This window comes from Nyctibius grandis, chromosome 7 (genome assembly GCF_013368605.1).
Source record: "Nyctibius grandis isolate bNycGra1 chromosome 7, bNycGra1.pri, whole genome shotgun sequence".
Classification (NCBI taxonomy): Eukaryota; Metazoa; Chordata; class Aves; order Nyctibiiformes; family Nyctibiidae; genus Nyctibius; species Nyctibius grandis.
In genome coordinates, this window is record NC_090664.1 from 43,190,065 (window position 1) to 43,209,919 (window position 19,855).

Consider the following 19,855-nt stretch of genomic DNA (forward strand, 5'->3'; position numbering starts at 1 on the left):
ACAGAACCGGTCCCAGTACCGACCCTTGAGGGACTCCGCTAGACACAGGCCTCCAACTGGACTCTGTCCCATTGACCACCGCTCTCTGGCTTCTTTCCTTCAGCCAGTTCACAATCCACCTCACTACCCGATCATCCAGACCACACTTCCCCTGTTTAGCTGCGAGGATGCTGTGGGAGACCGTGTCAAACGCTTTACTGAAATCAAGATAGACCACATCCACAGCTTTACCATCATCTATCCACCAGGTTATGTCCTCATAAAAGGCAATCAAGTTGGTTAAGCATGACTTCCCCTTGGTGAAGCCATGCTGAGTGCCCCTAATGATCCCCCTATCCTTGATGTGCCTAGAGACAGCACCAAGAACAAGTTGCTCCATCACCTTTCTGGGGATGGAGGTGAGGCTGACCGGTCTATAGTTACCCGGGTCCTCCTTCTTGCCCTTTTTGAAGACTGGAGTGACATTCGCTTTCCTCCAGTCCTCAGGCACCTCTCCCGTTGCCCACGACTTAGCAAAGAGGATGGAGAGTGGCCTAGCAATGACTTCCGCCAGCTCCCTCAGCACCCGCGGGTGCATCCCATCAGGGCCCATGGATTTATGGACATCCAGGTTGCTTAATTGGTCCCTGACCCAGCCCTCATCTACCAAGACAGATTCCTCCTCTATCCTGACTTCTTCTGGGGCCGCAGAGGTCCGGGGCTCCTCAGGACAGCCTCCAACAGTATAGACAGAGGCAAAGAAGGCATTCAGTAACTCCGCCTTCTTTTTATCCTCTGTCTCCAGGGCCCCCACCTCATTCATCAGTGGGCCTACATTGCCTCTAGTGTTGGCTTTACCTGCAATGTATTTGAAGAAGCCCTTTCTGTTGTCCTTGACCTCTCTTGCAAGGTTTAATTCCAAGGAGGCCTTAGCTTTCCTAGTTGCCTCCCTACATCCTCTGATAACAGACTTATATTCCTCCCAAGTGGCCAGCCCCTCCTTCCACGATCTGTACACCCTCTTCTTCCACTTGAGTTTGCCCAGCAGTTCCCTGTTTAACCATGCAGGTCTCCTGGCACCCTTCCTTGACTTCCTACCTGCTGGGATGCTCTGATCTTGAGCTCAGAAGAAGCAGTCCTTGAATGCTAACCAACTATCTTGGGCCCCCTTACCTTCTAGTACCCTGTCCCATGGGATTTCCCCTAGCAATTGCTTGAAAAGGCCAAAGTTGGCCCTCCTGAAGTTCAGGGTTGTGATTCTGCTAGCTATTCTGGTCCTGCCACATGAGATCCTGAACTCTACCATCTCATGGTCACTACAACCAAGGCTGCCCTCAACCTTCACCTCTTCAACCAGACCCTCCTTGTTAGTGAGGATAAGATCCAGCAGCGCTCCTCTCCGAGTTGGCTCATCCACCATTTGCATCAATTACAAATGACATAGGAATTTAGAAGTATTAACTCAAATGTTACTGGAATGCTAGATACAGGAAACAGACCAGAAGATGTAAAAGAAAGGGTGGCAGAGGACAGGCTCTCCTGGCAAATAAAGGATTCAACTTAACAGGGGAGAACTCCTTCCTCCCTCCTCCCACTTTAGGGGAAAAAAAGAAAAAAAAAGAGAGAGTATTAATTACCCTCCAAGACTATACATTAAACCACATTTTAAACCAAATTATAGACTGCCCTCCTGGAAATACAGAGTCTTCAGGATCCTGCCCAGTTTATAGATTTTTACATAATATAGGATAGATCACAACACTTAGCCATATGTGCACTGAAGAATTACAGAAAGAAAGATTTAATAAATTTAGTTCAGGAATCTTAACAGAGTAACTTATTTCTCATTCTGCATTTATTTCTGAACATAGTAAAAGCAAAATATTAAGTCATTTACTCACCTTTGGCCAAACAGAAGAGTAGACTTAGTTTCAGATTCATTGTATGAAGATGGAGAACAGCAAATAACAATAGTGGTTCTGCAATTACCCCCTAATGAATCTTGAAGGATTCTGGTCATTTTGCTATCACGATATGGAACATAAGTCTACCAAGAAAATGGTTAAATGAATCAGCCGCGGTTTTTCAGACACATATTTAATTTGTTGAAAGAAGAGCTATGCTTTTGCTAGGTGTAACTTTATTAGAAAGACATTAAATTCTACTTTAATTCATAAATCCTAAGACTGAACACACATGGGATGACATGAAATTGTACTTCTATGTTTGGTAACTTCTAGAGTACAAGAAAACTTTCAGTATGATGCTTAAGTGCCTCAACATTAAACATAACTTTATTAATCAAGAGTGTCAACACAGCACAAGAATAACGGTCATTTGCAAGGCATTGATGCAATTGGGTTAGTTTAAAAGGCTCCACGCACATCACTGATATTATGCAGAAATTATTTACTGGTCTCATGTTCAGAGATGCAAACCTTTAACCTTGAAGTATAAAAATACAAGAGAGAACACTTACACTGCTTTCAGCCAAAGCTGAGATGACATTTCCAAGAGCAGACAAAGACTTGTTGATATTCTTGGCCTCATCCAGCACAGCACCTTCTGCTCCAGTTTTACTAACCTACACAATATTTCAGTAAATTACTAAACACATCTTCAAAAAACACCTTCCACATTTAATAAGACTTGAGTAAATTTTCTGCTTTTTAAGTCAGTCTCCCTGACTTTATGAGGTACCCATAAGCAAGCTGGATTAGAATAAGCAAACTCCTCCTCAGACTCTTTCCCTCATTCACCATCCATTTTTCATTCAGAATCTGTGTTTGAAGATGTTTCTGATTTTTTTAAACTGAAGTGAATATTTTCCCTGGCAAGTAAGCCTTTTCATAGAAGATACATGTATAGTTAAAAACTTCTATCAAATAAACAACTCCAAAAGTTGTTTGAAGTTTGTCAAAAAGTTTGAATTCCTTAAAGTAAAAGGAAATAAGCATTACGAATAGTTTGTCCAGAGGTCATCCTTAACAAACAAATAAAAAACAAAAAAAAAACAAACCACACAACACCACCACCCACCCCCCAGAAAATATAACCGAGTCTATATTAGCAAGAATTTGTGAGAACAGATTTTAAAGGCTGAATCTGACCTACACGAGTGCTCTAAGAACTTAAGTAGATATCAGCAGATATGTGAAAAAAAAAAAAATCTACCCTGCTACCATTCTATTTACTTTAGCTCTTCTGCCTCAAGAGCTGAATTTGACCTCTAGTTCTATAACCCTCCCTTTACTATTCTTCTCACCAAGCTGTGATCATGACTACAACTAAGCAATTCTATTTGCCTATGTTTAAACCAACCCAAGACAAGGCATCAGAAAACCTCATGTATTTCAAAAAGACTGGGAGAAACATGAAAGCAAAGTTTGAAATAAACAGTGAAAGGAACAAAACTACAGCGAAAGGAGATCTGCAACCCAGCTCTTTTCTTTAACTTTGTTCTCACTTCAATGAGAATGAAACAGAAAGCATTAAGAAAAAAAGAACATTACTAAGAAACACATTTCAGAATAAACACAGGATCAGAGACAACAATAAGGCCATAGAACAATGACATGAGGAAAGACAACAGCAAGCAGAAAGGACTGGAAAAAGCTGGAGACAAAGATGGGGATAAACCCAGAAGCAAAGATGAAAAGAAGGTCAAAAATACATCTCTTAAAAGGCTAATTACAGTCTATAGGAAGTCATAAAGAATAAGCAAAATGGTACTTATTTCCTTCCCTGCTTTAAGCCACTGACACAGGAAAGCAAGCTCTCATTTTAAACAACATTAATCAGAATTTCAAATTAAGAAATCTCGTACTAATACATGAGAAAATTCAGCTATTCCACATCCATAAAACTCTGTATTCCAGTACTTGGCTAGCCAACACACCTGCACACTTTTTTGCTCTCACAGATACTGACACTCAGCTCTAGCCTATGTCCCCACCGTATTCCATATTTACAAACCCCCACTGCAGAAATGCAGATCAGCTTAAAGAGGTAGTACCTAACAGCCAGCCCAGACTAGGATTCAGAAACCACATCTCAAAGTCAAAATTAAAACACTTCAGAGATGACAACTGAACAATCTGTATTACATTAATGTAAAATATTTGATTGTAAAGAATAACCGGAGTTTTTCAGAGCAGAAAAAGAAATTTAGAATTACCTTTTCACTACCTGCCAAGTCCACAAGGTAAAGTTTTCCACTTAGTTTCTGTTCTGTTTGAGTATTCTCTTGTTTTACATTAATAAGGAAAATGCTATGACTTCGGGAGCTGTGTTCATTCATATCTATAATCCAAAATATATAAATTGTCAAAAGTATTTGTACAACCAAACTAACTTAACAAAACAGTATCTTCCCACAGTGAAGCAACATATCTAAAGCTAGTGAAACTGTATAGAGTAGTCTCTCAATGACAATAAAACTAATAGTGTCATCTAATTGAGTAACAAAGATCCGGTCTCCCTTAGGCTTCTATTAATACCACATAAGCTCACTGATAAGATTTGCTAGCCTGTCAACTATGGATTTCACACGATTCATTTACTCTATTAGAACAGAAAGCACATTCACATTCTGATACCAGAATGTATTTTTTTTTTTTTTGTAGATTTATGATGTATCACATGTTATCCTTTTGTGAAAATTTGAACTAGATGGCCACAACCTCTCACCCCCTTTCTGGTTTAAATACCTGCTGTCCCCTTTGCTGTGAAATATGCAGGGTAAACAAGACTTGTTGAATTTATAGAATGGTTTTAATTCATTAACAAAATTTAAGCTGACTGCAATCTGAAGGAGAACGTCTGCCTATTTCTTCTTCCTTTTAAACTAACAGGCCTAAAAGAACCAGCTTATTGATACCACAGAATCAGCTCAACATAGAATAATATACTTCTATCCAAATTTCTGTTTTTTTCTCCGTTACTTAGTCTGGTCCCCACTTCAGAACCTTACTACCCAGAAGCAACAAAGTGGAAGTGCAGGACTGAGTCATTCTTTAAGAGGAACATGATATTTTTATTTTTTGATCCCTAACCAAAGAAATGAGAAGAAAAATCTTTTATTTTCTTAATGACTGTCTATTCTTTCTTTTCCTGAATAAAGAACCAGACACAGAAAGATCATGAAACTCACCCTCAAACTGGCTCTCCATGATTTCTGACAGTCACTTCAGTTGCGAAGAACTGAAGTATTATTTTGCATGCACCTCATCTTTCCTTGTCTTTTTTTTTTTTTTTTAAACCCCTCTGTCACTTCCTAATCCTGCTTCTTGTGGGAATTCAGAGACATGGCTTCTTGCAACTCAGTTGCATGGCACAGGTCAAAAAGCTTGGGACATTGGGATGTTGCTTAAATGTGCAGCATATGTCTGAATATATATTCTGACCAGCTTTTTCCTAGAATAGCAACAGAATGGCCAACTGTAGACAAAGCCACAGTGCTTACTTACAGATTCATAGGTTAACTGAAACAAATTCTACAAACTTGGTTTTGCACTATTCCTAATGCAGAACTACACCTTTTTCTCTAATGATTCAGAGCTCCTCACTCATCACTTACTTCCTCCTTTCAATCCAAGCCTAAGTAACATCCAACAAGAAATGAATTGAAATACTTGTTTCTAAAAGACATGCTGAAACTGTTTATGCTAGACCCTTTCAAAAACCTGAATTATTTAGCACACTCTTTTTGTCATCCCTACTTTTTAAGGCATATGAGAAGCAAATCAATAAAGCACTAAAAGAAGACAAAAGATAATACTTACTTGTAACTGCTACATGTCGGTTTGATTTTCCTTCATCTATAGTATCCATAACTTCTTCTGGACTACATACAAAACGCTCTGTGCAACCCTTAAAAAAAAAGGCAAAAAAACCACCACACCAACAAGCCAGAAGTAAATGATGTACACTAGAGGAGTGAAAGATGAAAACATATCAGAGTGATGCTCACCTTTACATAGGGAACTCTATTTTTGTCCTCATGAACAGAAAGATTGGTCTTTGAAACTGGAAGAGAAAAAGTTCTAAACTTAAAGTATATACGATTTCTTTGCAAAATGAAGAGTGGTAAGCAACACATGTCTGAGTCACAGATGTTATTTCTCAGCAACACTTTATAAAAACTTAATATACATGAAATAACCTACTAACTACTACAGCTTTAGTAATATTATATAGATTAGCTCCATGCTTTCTCATTTTGATACACCCTCATCATGGTTATCATAGGTTATTAGCATTCTGCATACCTATCTCAGTATCAGGATAAGGGGGTTTTTTTGTTTGTTTTTGTGGGGGATTTGGTTTTTTCTTGGTGGTTTTCGTTTGTTTTTTTTTTTAATATATCTCTCTCCAGAACAATTTATTTTCTATGTTCAATATAAATAAAAGGCTTACCATCCAAAAGGTCCCTTATTTTATCCAAGTATATTTCAAAATATGACACCTAGAAGTGGGAAGGGGAATAAAGATATAGCATCAGAAAGCAAAAATGCTTTGCTTTTTGATCAGAAGGATCCAGCATGATTATTATGACCTCCCACATAATACCACATCTAGCTTAAGTTCTTAAGCCTGAACTAAAATACACCTTTAAGAAGAAACTATTCTGATCTAAAGGTTCAAGCACTATCAGCACTGCCATAGGTTATCAGCATAGCTACCATCAATGTTTAATGAAAACAAGATTAAAGTGTTAACGTAATTCTTCTTTAAGAAGAGTCAGTTACTTCAGAAGTAACTGGCGTTTAGATTTTTCAAGTTACAGGCATTTGAAACAGATAGAGAACATCCATTTAACCACAGACTACTTCCAGTTTTAATACAGATAAAGTAACAATGAAGAAAAGTTACCTTAATATGAAACTCAAGATTCTCATCCATAGAGTAAATATAATTAAAAATATCTTGCACTATTCTTGGAATAATACCCATTCCATCCGGGTCATGAAGCTTCCCCTTATTAGAAAAAAGATACAATAAATCGAAATATTCATACTGAATCCAACATCACATACAGTATGCCCAAAGGCAAAACAAACAGTTAACAGACAAATTAGTTTCAAAATGCTGACAGGTATGATGGACTTATTTTATCTAAAAAGGAAAGTCTTGACCATCCATTTATGCCCAGCACTTGCAAGGAGTGAAAAGAACAGCCTCAGAAATCTCCCAAACTACTAAAAGTGAAAAGGTACTATTAACATTATTCTTGTGTTTCTCATCCTGCTATTGCGGGCTGAAAAAATACAATAATTGCCATTCTCAGTCCTAAAAAAACATTTTGGGTATCAAAAGATTGCAATGGAAAGAAAATTAAAATTGCAAGATGAAAACAAGCAGACATTTCTAGAGAGAGAAGACTATTGTGATGAAAAAAGATGACAGTGACATTAAGAGGAAAATTATTTTAAGATTTCTTACTTCCATAGTGTGTGTCTTTCCAGACGATGTTTGCCCGTAAGCAAATATTGTACCATTGTATCCCTCAAGTACATCTAAAAGGAAAGAGTATTTTCATTAGGTTCATTTCCTTCTTCTAAAGGAAAGTCAAATGAAACAGAATGTAAACAGGCAGTTCCTAAAATGTTCAGCAAGTTAAATCATTCCATGTTTGGGACCTCTGTGCTAGAGTTGGAGGGAGGGAGGTGTTCCTCCCTACCCCTTTTAATGCATTAAGTCATCATCAACTGCATTGTAGAAGTTAACTGTATTAGAAGCACCTGTTCCTCCAACCAGAAAAATCAGGACCTCAGAGGCAGGAATAAAAAGGAAATTGATACAACTGCCAGGTTGAACAGATAGTCTTTGATAACTCAGAAGAAGAAACCATACATGAGAATGCTGTAATACTTTCTGCCTTCAGGAAAGTTCAATTGTCTAACCGGGAAGAGAATGGGCTAAGCTGTAAGTTTCAAGCGTCTTACTCTTTAGCTGTAAGCTTATATTTCAAATTATGAATGAACCAACACAAAGTTTTAGGCTGAGGGGCTGGTGGGTTGGTTTGTTTATGAGTCAGTTACTGTAGAATCACATCCTGCAAGCAAACTTTATTTTCCAAAACCAAGCATGAGATACTCCAAATGGGATAGTCTTTGCTACCCCATCACACCCGTAATCCATTTGTACTACCCACTAGAGCTCATTTGCCACACGATGTAGCACAGCCTAGCAATGCCACAAAGAAACAGAGATCAGAGTTTTAGGTGGAGGAAGGGGGCAGCATTACAATTCTCAATTAACTCCAGTTTTTAAGGAGCAAACTTCTGATCTAATCCTGATTACTATTTAAATCATTAAAGGGTTAAATACGTGCAGCAGCATGGATTTTCCACAGTAATTCACTTTTCTAATTATAAAAAAAACACTACATTTTCCCAATCTTCTCTTAGTTGGTATTTCAGGAGTTTCTGACAAGGCTTTGTTAAAGTTGTTTTGAAAGTTGTTTCAATTACAACTTATTACTGATCTCCTCAAGAAATTAAACAATTTTATTTTCAGGAGACTAGATAATTGCTTACTACAACAACTTACTGTAGTATAACCTTCTTTGTGATAAGACTTGATTTTCTGAAGTTACTAGGCCAATTCTGACAATTCAACTTCGGAGAAACTGTACACCCTGACATGCACAGCAGTTACTCACACTTAAACTTTTAATTGTGAAGCTAAAAATCACATTCAAAAAAATCCTCCTTAAACTGTGTATTAAGTAAACAAGCTTTGAAAAGATCTATAGCATACACATGATTTCACAAGTTTCCGTTCCTCTTATACTCCTCCAAACAAACTAATGTAGGATGTTTTCACTCATAAATTTGTAGGGGGGAACTAAACCTACTCATAACTGTTATTTTGATTAATTTCTGACAATTTGTTTTAAACAATCTTTTGCAGAGAACTGCAAAAAAAACAAAAAAAACAAAAAAAACCACAAAACCAAAACATGCCAGGTAAATGTTACCAAACATTGCAATCGACTGAAACAGCAGGTTAACCACTAATATAATTTATCAGCTCAACTACAGGATGATTTTATACTGCAATGATCCATGCTGGCTCTTATTAAACATTCAGAAGGTAAAAGCGAGCAACAGAAGTATCAGTTTTCAACTTTAACCGTAAGGAAGTGTCTCATATTCGCATGGACGTCAAAGTTGCTGTTCCATCTTACCTTTGACAATCTTTTTAGCACAATCATTGTACACTTGTTCCTGTGATGTGTTTGACTGGAAAACACGGTCAAATATATATGGCTTGGACTGGAAAAAAAGTACACAGAAGAGCTATTAGAAAACCAGATACTGGAAGCAGAACTGGAAGGTGTTTGTTCATATAGTTTAGAAGTAGTTTGTACTGCCTCAGCCCAATCTTTTGTGGTTTTTTAAGCACTTGAAAACTGTAGCAAGGAAAGCAGTTTACATAGTGTTGCCTAAATCTTCACATGCTTGCCTACAAGTTTAGGCCTTGAATTAAATATACTTGGTTTTGAAGTGCAATCTAAATAGTTCTCCAAAACTCCTCTGCCACATGACCTCAATTTACTTGATTTAGAAGGTAAACCAATGCCTAGTCTGCACACCTGAAAATCCCTTATTCTCTTCTACTCTGGTAGCAGGTTTACTCTGGTAAACCCAAATTATTAAAAACAGCTTATACCACATCACACAGCGTATCTGACTTGTAATATTTGTTAAAAACCTCAAACAAAAAAAAAAAACCATTCAGATCACCTACAGTCAGCATAAGAGCTATTTCCCCATATATGATTTCCTTAAAATAAAGCTCCATAAGCAGAAGGAAAAAGCCACTTTGGAGGAAGGAAACCTTTCACTGAAGACTCACTTTGGAAGACATGTAAGAAGAAGCTCCAACATAGCTTATAGAAAGGAATGTTGGATTTTGCTTTGTTTTAAAGAAGAGGTTTTGATAACACAGTTCCAAGCAGCTGACAATCCATTAGGATATAAATTATTACGCTCGTCTTATGAAGTTCAAATTTTTTTAGCATTTTCAGAGCTTGATTTAGTAGGTAGCCAAGTAGATAGGCAAGGTTTACAAGGGACCTAGGTCAGTTACCATTGCTAAACTCACCACGACTGTTAAGTGCTCCATTTTGCCTATATTTAATTCATTATCATCCTCCCCCAAGGATATTCTGGAACGGCCTCCCTGGCAAAGAAACAAGTATAGCTTCCATCTTTCACCCACCCACCACATTCCCTTCCTCAGCCTGACCTTCCGTTTGTCTTTTAATAACGTCCAGCATAACACCAAACAAAGCTTTTTAGATTCAACCCACATCTGTCTGCTGAGAGGGCTTGAATTCAGGTGGATGAGCTCCCTCTCAGGAAAAAAAAAAATAATTACAGCATTCACTGTGTAAATACACTCAAGAACCACAAGACTCAGTAGGCAGAAACTGTCCCTAAGGTGCTGAAGTTTGTCAGAACATTTGTTTCACAGCAGGGACATCACAAGCCTTCTCGATTACTCATTTTCGCTTCAAACACACCTCAAATTCATCTGTTCTACAGGTACCAGTGAGGCCATTACATACACCAGCAGACAAACAACTAACAAGTTCAAGTAACCCTGAGGTAAGAAAACAAAGACTGAGAACATGTTACATAAAAAGGTAAGTAACTGCAGAAAATATAACACTAGCTATACATTTTCTCACTAGCAGCTGACGTTTCAAAAAGCCTCCAACTTCACAAATATCCATTAGCTGCACTACACACTTCAAGTCATCTACACCACAAAACATTGATCAGATCTGTTTCATGCTCAAGTTCTTCTGCATATTTGTATGTGCTGAAATAACACCATTTTGGAGGATCGTATTTACCATCAAGCATTGGAAAAACATAGTGAGGAAAGTTATAGTGTCCAGTGTCACTGCAAACAATCTGTGCAGCATTAGCAATTTGTGTGTTTGTACTTGTAAGATTTAAACTCTTCTCCAAATTATTGCTCCAGGAAAATATACAGATAACGATTATTCCAACTAAATTGATTTTACAAGAATTAGGGAAAGTTCCTAGATACAATCTTCTGACCGTCTATGCAGCAACTGTTAACAACACTCACTATTTCTCACAGATCCCATCACATCTGATCTTTGCTTTTCCCAATGGAGCACGACAACTGCACGAACAGAAAAGTACATTAAAATGCAAACATTATTTTGCATAGTATATGTGTTTCAATGTACACACATACATTATTGTGTATTTATATATCGCTACAGAATATTTCTGATGCCAAATAGCAAATTTTATTTTTTATTCATTTCAAAGAAATCCAACTTTAAAAAAAATTATAAAAAAATAACAAGCCTAGTTTCTGGTACAGGAAGATGCCTTGTTTAGAAAGAACTGTAGGTACAACCTGCACTAGTCTGCAACCATCCTGCAATCTACAGGTATTTGCAGCAGGTTCTGAAAAAGCTTGCTTTCTCTAAATTTTTAAATTTAGCATTTACAGGTTGGGGTTTTGTTTGGTTTTTTTTTTTAATTCTTCTGCCAAGCAAAGGTTGACTGAATTGAACTATTCTTTAATCTGTGTAAAAGGAAAGTTACGTTTACTAATTTGAGAGTAACCCATAGACACAGAAGACTTTTAGACTACCTACTCTCTAACTGCCATTCAAATGCCTTCATAAGAGAACAGAGCCAAATTACAGTACCTCACATAATTACAGTTCCTTTTGTTTTACAAAATGTTAATACAAAGAATAGCACATATGATGAATGCCATGGACTAGTAAGAACAGAAAACCAAGCTGCAAGGACTTCACTTGGGCAGTAATGCCTTTAATTGATCTTGTTTATTTATACAGTGAAAGCTGCTAGGCACATGACAAATTCCAATTTCCCTCAAGTTAAGAACTGCTACCAACATACCCACAAAATTTAATAATTCCGACCAAAAGAATCCTCATGAGGGGTCCTGTTTATACAACTTGTCACTTCCCCATCCCTTGCAGGTAGCAAGTGGAATATTTGTTTATATGTCCTCAGTATTATATGTTCCCAGATGAAGCCATAATACAACTTCAAAGCACTCAGAACTCCAGTTATATATTCCCCTCCCCTCCCTCGTCACAGTACATTTATCACACCTATAAAAACCCACATTAGAGGCATGTCCCTGCTCCACCATCACCGAATCAATATCTAACCAAGTAGGTTTAGCCAAGCCAAAGGATGATTATGTTTTAAGAATACAAGTTGCTCCCAGTCAGTATGGTTTCACATCTTTGACATCTGCTATGCTATGTCTTATCACTTCTCTTTACAGTCTACTTTCTGCTGTAAACAAAGCTAAAACAGTATTATACAGATTACCCTGCCCTAGAAAGCCTCCTCATTACCTTTAAGAGATTAATCAAGAAAGATTAAAGTGTCAGACATTTCTTCTATACCAGATGCCTTTTCCTCCTCAAGTAGTAAACAATCAGATATTATGATAAAACTGAAAACACAAAAGGTCCAAGCAACATTACCACACCAACACAACATTACCAAGCACAACCACACTGTTGTCTACAACAGTGGTAGTAGCAGTGTCACTACCATGATATGATACTGCTTTGACATACTCCAGAAATATTCAACGTTACTCAAATCCTAATAAAAATTTAACACATATGACCAATAAGCAACACACAACATCAAGCAAACAACCAGAGCTTCTGACTTCCTCTCTCCAAACAGAGAGAATTCAACATTTACAGTCACTCCTACCATTTGTTCTGTCAATTATCAACAAGACAACTTCAGCTCCCATAGCTGCTTGTACTGAAGGGATGTGGTCCCACAGCAAAAACTTTGCAAACACTCTCACAGCCCTCAAAAAAGGACATCTGCCAACTTGATTTAGCAGTAGTTAAACTGAATCTTAATAAAGGGTTTATGTTTAAGTACACAGTTCCACAGTTAAACTCAAGACTAGTTAGCAGTTACCCTTATATAAAAGGATGCTCAGCCTATCTAAATTATACAAGATTTGGAGCATTCATGAGAGTTTGTTCTTCAGAAAAGTGAGTTTTTCTCAGTACCTCCAATGAAGACTACACAAAAATCTGTGATCACAACTAGACTAAAATCTTACCTTAAAAGTCCTAGAAATACTTAAGGTTCTCTCCATAGAAATAATTTAAAGTATCTTTCATTTTCCCATTGTAACTTTCTGTAAACTACAGAATCAGTTGCTCATAACACTACCTTAGCTCACTTTATTTTCTGTGCATTAGTATCTGAAGCTAAGTCAATAGTGAAATTTTACCTGAAAATCAGTAGCATATTTTTCTACCACAACACACCTAGATGCTCTTTACTGGTTTTTGCTCGAATGGACTGCTAAAGCAATATTTTACTCACCCATGGTTAGCTTATTTTGGCAAGAGGTTAAAGTAATAAGTAATGGGCTTACCTCCCCTTTAAGTTTCACATCTTTATTAAAGATTATTCTTCCCATCAGCAAAAAATATGTTAAAAGAAAAATCCCACACTGAACAATTTCTGGAAAGTATGATGTCAAATACCTGACTCAGTTCTTCCTATTACTAAGCTAAGGTATTGCTGCTTTGACACACCTAACGGAGCCCAACACCGCGAATGAGTGAAAAGGCACTGTTCCAAATTACTATTTTATTTTTAGGGTAAGGAAAAAGGATTTTCTTCTTGCCCTAGCTCTATGCATACAAAATTGCAGCCAACACCAAACAGTTAGTGGATCTCAGCTCTTTCTGCCCTATTTTTCTTATTTCTGTGCAAATACTGCAGCTCATGTATCAGCTTTTACAGCAGTTATTTATTGTTACAGAAGTACCAAACCACATAATTTTATTTTTAAAAAATTGTAACTGGAAACTCAGTTTCCAGCATCAAAACAGAGACAAATTTTGGAACAAGAGTTTCAGCCAAGCTTTGCTTTATCTTTCTTCTAAAGAGAAAAGTAAGCACTGCTGGCATAAAAATGGTCACTGAATTTCAGAACAACCACCAACTATGGGTGAGGTGTTTCTGAGCAAGTGGTACGGCAGTCAGGGACTATAGCTCTCCCTTTACACATTATTGTAAGCTAGAATATTTGCTTTTTGTTAAGTCATCATATCAGTATCATCTGAAAAACTGCTATACTATCCACCATTTCATGGAATTAAATTAAAAAAAAAAGAGAGTAACACTGAAAGAAAACTATAGTTTCAGCCACAGATTACAATTTCTGATTTATGTTTAAGTTGCACTGTAGACATTAGGCATTTTTATTCATGTGTTTCTAATTAAATAGTGCTTTCCTTCACACTAGCAAAATAATAATTAAAAAAACCCCATTGTTTTAAGAATGCACCTTGTTTCTTGCATTTATATGGTCCGGCACAGCCTTTCTTTCAGCAACGCACATGAATTATATTTTCCTTTTGAATACTCTGCTGCAAAAAGCTACAGTAATAGCAAGTGATCTTCACTAATCTGATTCTAACCCAACTTAAACCTAGCTTTGCTCTCATTTACTATCCAATACTAGTTTAAAAGGTAATGAAAAAGAAAGCTAAATGTCTCAAGCTTTTTCAAGGATCACAGGGGTTACAGCTTACATATAAAAAAATAGTTCTCTAAACAAATATGAAAATACAGGTAGGCAGCCACAATTCTTTCTTAAAGCCCACAGAAATAAGGAATATATTATGATCATTACTAGAAATATTTGGATGACAGAGGGATACTGCCCATTTCTGTGAATGCCCATAACGCCTCGCCAGTTCAGTCATTTGACAGTACTGCTTTCAGTTTAGGCTTCAGTCCGAAATCCAAGTGTCACCCTATTCAATAATCTATCTTATCTCTTGGACTGGTATAAGATGAGCAAGACTAGGTATAGAAATGTTTTTAAGAAAGAACTACACACGTGTTATGCAGAACTATAAAGCTACTCAGTTGCAAGCAGTTTTACATTTGGAAAAATAAAGTACATAATCATATATAGTATAAGCTTGCTATTCCTCTCTGTTTCGTCTTACTCAAAAACCTGAAATCCATGAGCAAACTGCTATCAATTTCTGTATATAGGTACATTTATGATGTTTAACATAAAAGCCATATACTCATAATAAGCCACCCTATTATCTGTTTCAACAAAACCCTTATATGTACTTAACAGGAAGAGGCATTACAAAAAAAATTTAATAAAATATTAAAATGGAAAGAAGCCCCCTTTAATTAATAATTTAAAAGCTCTTTACTAGTTAAAAAAAGTTTCATCCCATGGAAGGACAATACTTTTCCAAAGTCTGCTCTTTAAAACAGACAAACACCATATGTCCCCTCAAATTGCTGTCACACACCAGCTACAATTAAAACAAGTATTTTATCTAACACAAATCAAAACTCACTTGTCCAGAAAGACAACCATGCCAGTAATTACACAGGAGCTAGGAAGAGAAGGGAGGATAGATAGCTCAGAGATGACAGGGGAGTCAAGGAAGGAGGAGGGTTTGGTTATAGTCACTGGTTTCCCTGCCCACCTTCCTCCAAAGAGGAGTCAAATCTGCAGTCTGGTGTAAGCTCTGCTTCCACCATCGCCTATATTTCACCTCCCACCTATCATTACAGGCAACTCCCAAGTATTATTAAAGAAGCCTTCCCTGTTTCAGCACAGACCCAGGTGCACAGAGAAGGTACAAGTCCCTCGGGCAGCTCAGGAAAGCAGCTACAAAAAAAAAGAGTGGCTCAATTACTGTTCAACAGGCAGCCAATACGACATGTAGCAATAAAGACAGAAACCAAACAGCTGAAAGTAACCAAACATACAGCTTATTGAGGATGTGTTTAGAAACTGTTTCAGGAGAAGGACTGTTTCTGTTACTATCCTCCCTTGGGCAATTCCACAACACACACACACACAAGTGGTAGCCAGCTACAGCCTCAAGTTGGAAGGCTCATAACTTTGTAAAAACTCAATCAGCTTGTTAAAAAACAATAATAAAAATCCACAAGTTCAAGTAATTGTCTCAACAGTTTTAGAAAATCAAGTCATAACTTTGAGAACATCGATCTTGTCACATATCCACCATTATAGAAACAAAAATCACAGAACATCAATCCTTTATTAAGATTTTGTGAAACAGAACTCAAATACTGTCACTGGTACCCAATATAATAATTTTGGGAGCATTTTTCCCAAAGTCAGATACAGCAAGTCCTGGACCTAGGACCACCAAAGGATTTTTTGTTGTCATTTTTACCAATGCAGAAAGCTCTGAAGTACAGTTGTAACACTAAATATTAACCCCAAGCAGAAAGCCCCACATGATCCCTCAGGAGCATGCCATCAGACTGTTCTACTCAGATATAGCACCACTTCAGCTCAATTGACATTTTAGATATTTTTAAAGTATACTCAAAGAGTATTTAAACGATGTAAGTTTTCTGTTCTCTTTAGACTAGAACTACTGAAAGAATAGGTGGAAAAATTATTTTTAAAAAGTCAGAAAACACCAAGGTTTCTAAACTTAATCATGGATTTTAAACAGAATATATAGTGTCACAATGAATGGGTATTCACTGATGGAAGCGAGATCATTTGTTCTACTTAAATTTTGCATTTTCCAGGCTTGGTTCCTTACTCTGAGGAGTTTACCTGTACAACCTCAGGAAGAAGAGGTGTACTCCAAGATACTAACTTGCCAGCTGAAATAAACCCAAATTACCTCATTTCACAAGCATGCTATCTCGCAACTCCCGACTCATGGAATTCCATATTTTATTGGCAATTTCAGTTGAATATTAACAGACTACAGCATTAGTATTTAGTAAGTCATACTAAAAAATGTGGTTTATTATATCGCCTCCTTCAACTTCAGACACTGTGCAAAAGAGCTATCAAGAAACAGAATATAAAAAACAAAACTCGAAGAGATAACTGACATCTAAGTTACTTTCAGCAATGCAGAATCAGCATTGTCTCTAGAGAGAAAAGTATTTATATGAAAACACAAATTAAAAGTCAGTAAAAATAAAACAAACATTGGGAATAAAGTGTGTTTGTACAATACCAACCAAACCAGGCAATAAACCACTGTACTTTAATTTTATACTCCAGTTCCACTTTGCAGCTTAATATGACACACTGAACAAAAAGGAAAGGATTATCTTCTCCCCTATAACATCCAGACTGTTTTATAACAGGCCTCACACTTTGTAAGGTGACTTCAGTTAAAATACCTTTACAAACACGTAATAAGCCAAATGGTCTGTTTATTCTGATTTTTTAAAAAACTTATCAGCTGATTTACAGATCACAACCGCCAATGAACTGGACCCTGCCCTGTTCTGCATTTTCCTCCCAAAAAACTCTCTGTAGACAATTACTTCGGCCGTAGCTCCAACGAACGCATCCTGAGCACCTATTTAGCGGCCAAACTCGTCATGGTCGCCAGGACCAGGGACAGCCTAGCCGGGGGACACACCGCAGGACTCGCCTGCTCTTCTCCACCTCGTAATCCACGCGCCTGCCGTGGCCGCACCGCAGCGTGCCCTGTGGCTCGGACTCGGCAGCGGAACCTCACGCTGCGCCCCACGCCGCAAGCCTTTGTCCAAGGCTTCCTGACCTGCTACCACCGCCGTGTCCCTACAGCCCAACGCCCGCTGCTCGGGGACCTCTGCCCCCACCAGCGCCCTGCTCTTTGCCCGGCCGTGCCCACACACCAGCCGGCCCCATCCACAGCTCTGCCCCCCCCCCAAAAGGCCACCCCGCCTCCCCAAGGCGTCCCCGCCCGCGGGCGCTCCCGAACGCCTCAGCCCTGCCCTCTCGCCTCACACCGCGCCCATCTCCGTGGTGTCTGACCCCCGCCGACCCCCTGACACTCCCCCCCCCCACCCCCTGCCCGGCGCTTCCCCCGCCTTTCCCGTCCGGGGCGGCCCCTCACCGCGATGACGACGGTGTCTTCGCCCTGAAACTTGGCGATGTACTTGTCGCCACGGGTCACTTCGGACTCGTTGAGGGGCCTGAAGCGACACATCACTTTGATGTTACACTCCGCCGGGTCCGCCATCTTAGGCCACCGCCGCCTCCGGGACGTTCAGCTCCACCGCCACCCGCTGCTGCCTCTGCGCCGCCCGCTCCGGGGGTCTCGCAAGCCGCCGCCGCCGCCGGGAAGCCTGCGTCCGCCCAAGCAGAAGGGAAAAGGGAAGGGCTCCTTCCTGGCCGCCGCCTCCCGCTCTCACTTCCTTCCCAATATGGCAGCCATGGCGGCACCCACAGCCGGCAGCTCCCGGCCCTCCCTCGCCGGGCAGAGGCGGTGCCGGCGGCAGGGCAGGGAGGGTGACATCACCCTCTGCAGCGCCCAGCTCCGCCCCCTCGGCCGCGACCTGCTGCGCAGGCGCGCCGAGGCGCGGGCGGCCAGGCCCGGCTCCACGGGAGCCGTACAGCGCAGGCGCGAAGCCGGTGCTGGCGGGGAGGAACCGCTGCCACCCGCGGCCCGGCGCCCGTGGGACTGCCGGGGGACTGAGGGGGCGGGGCCGTGCGGGGGGGCGGGGTGTGCGAGGGGGCGTGGCTCCGCTCAGGGCGGCGAGGAAGGTGTGGTGAGGGGTGCCCGGAGGTCGCCTCCCGCCTCCTTCCCGCCGTGCCTGGTCCGGCCGCGGGGCGCGTTGGCGCAGCCCCCCGCTCCCCCTCCACGTGGAGCGGAGCGGCTTTGCGGCCACACGGGCAAAGCGCTGCGCGGGGAGGTGGAGACCTCGCCCAGCCGCCTCTGGGGGCAGCGGTCGAGCACCTCTGCACCCCTGACGGGGCGGGGCGGCAGCGTTCCCGCGCGGCGGGCTGCGCTAACGGCCGGTGCCGGGCGCTCGGCGGCGGGCAGGGGGGCGGCGGCACGGCCCTCTCGCTGGTTCTGGTTAGAGCCGGGTTTTGTAAGTGCGCCTCAAAACTGAGGGGCCGGCTGTGAAGTAAAGGCTTAAAGCAGACGGTTGAGAGAAAACCCTCCGGTATTTCTGGCTTTTTTTTCCTTGCTCAGAGAGTTGAATAAAAAGAGGAGAAAACACATTTCCAGGAGGTGTTCACAGATGTCAGGGGGCTGTCAGTGTTCTCTAAAGTGCCCATGAACCTTGTTGCCTGCATGTCTTCCGGACCTCGGAGCAGACTAATGCTTCGGGCGAGCAGGGCCTCCGCGGTGTGCTGCAGCGCGCAGCTTTTGGTGTCACCGCCAGTGGACACTCTTTCCCCACCTTTTCAACCCAATTTAAAAAAAAAAAAGAATCTGCACAGTATTTTTTTTTAAGCTCAGTTTGTTGCAAGTTTTATTTCTTTATTACAGTGAGCTCTAATTCTAGTCAATCAAAACTTACAGACTGTGTCTAGACTAAAAACATTGTCAGGTGAACCGTTCTGATTGGAGATTGTCAGGAGTGTCATGAGTTTACAACTGTGCCTCTTACATCCAGGTATGAACTTTCAAATCGGGACAAAGTACAAACTCGCAGCTTGTCTGCTTCCTGACAGAAATCACGGTTTCTACTGAAAATTTTTCAAATAGCCTTGAAGTCAATAAAAAAAGGAGGGACCTGTTCTCTTAAATTAGTAAATTTTAGTAGGCCAGAATGACTCAGAATAGCAATGTCCATCCCTTAAAAGTACTCTCTTTTCCGTTAAAAAACGGAAAAAATATTTTGAATTTCAACAGGGACCATCTGAAATCAGGCATTCTCCGTTTTGAAGACCTTTCTCAGTTTAGGGATTTCAGTGGTGTGTTTTCACTTAGGATAGATGCGCAAAGTGAACACTGCTTCAAAACTACTCCACGTGACAGAAGAGTTACCTAATAATCTAGTTTCATCTACAGCTTCTTTTCACA

The 19,855-nt window shown here is 40.0% G+C and overlaps 1 protein-coding gene across 1 annotated transcript in view; it reads right to left on the reverse strand.

The window, feature by feature from the left end:
* The window catches only part of KIF5B (kinesin family member 5B), a 38,879-nt gene extending 20,555 nt beyond the window's left edge, over window positions 1-18,324 (reverse strand). Inside the window, exons 1-10 of the mRNA XM_068404759.1 lie at window positions 17,936-18,324; window positions 9,173-9,260; window positions 7,423-7,496; window positions 6,853-6,957; window positions 6,397-6,445; window positions 5,951-6,006; window positions 5,763-5,850; window positions 4,157-4,281; window positions 2,459-2,563; window positions 1,881-2,026 (exon numbers count right to left, since the gene is read on the reverse strand). Of these exons, the coding sequence (XP_068260860.1) occupies window positions 1,881-2,026; window positions 2,459-2,563; window positions 4,157-4,281; window positions 5,763-5,850; window positions 5,951-6,006; window positions 6,397-6,445; window positions 6,853-6,957; window positions 7,423-7,496; window positions 9,173-9,260; window positions 17,936-18,061 (962 nt within the window). The 5' untranslated portion in view covers window positions 18,062-18,324. The remainder of the gene's footprint in view (window positions 1-1,880; window positions 2,027-2,458; window positions 2,564-4,156; window positions 4,282-5,762; window positions 5,851-5,950; window positions 6,007-6,396; window positions 6,446-6,852; window positions 6,958-7,422; window positions 7,497-9,172; window positions 9,261-17,935) is intronic.
* Between the last annotated feature and the right edge of the window lie 1,531 nt (window positions 18,325-19,855).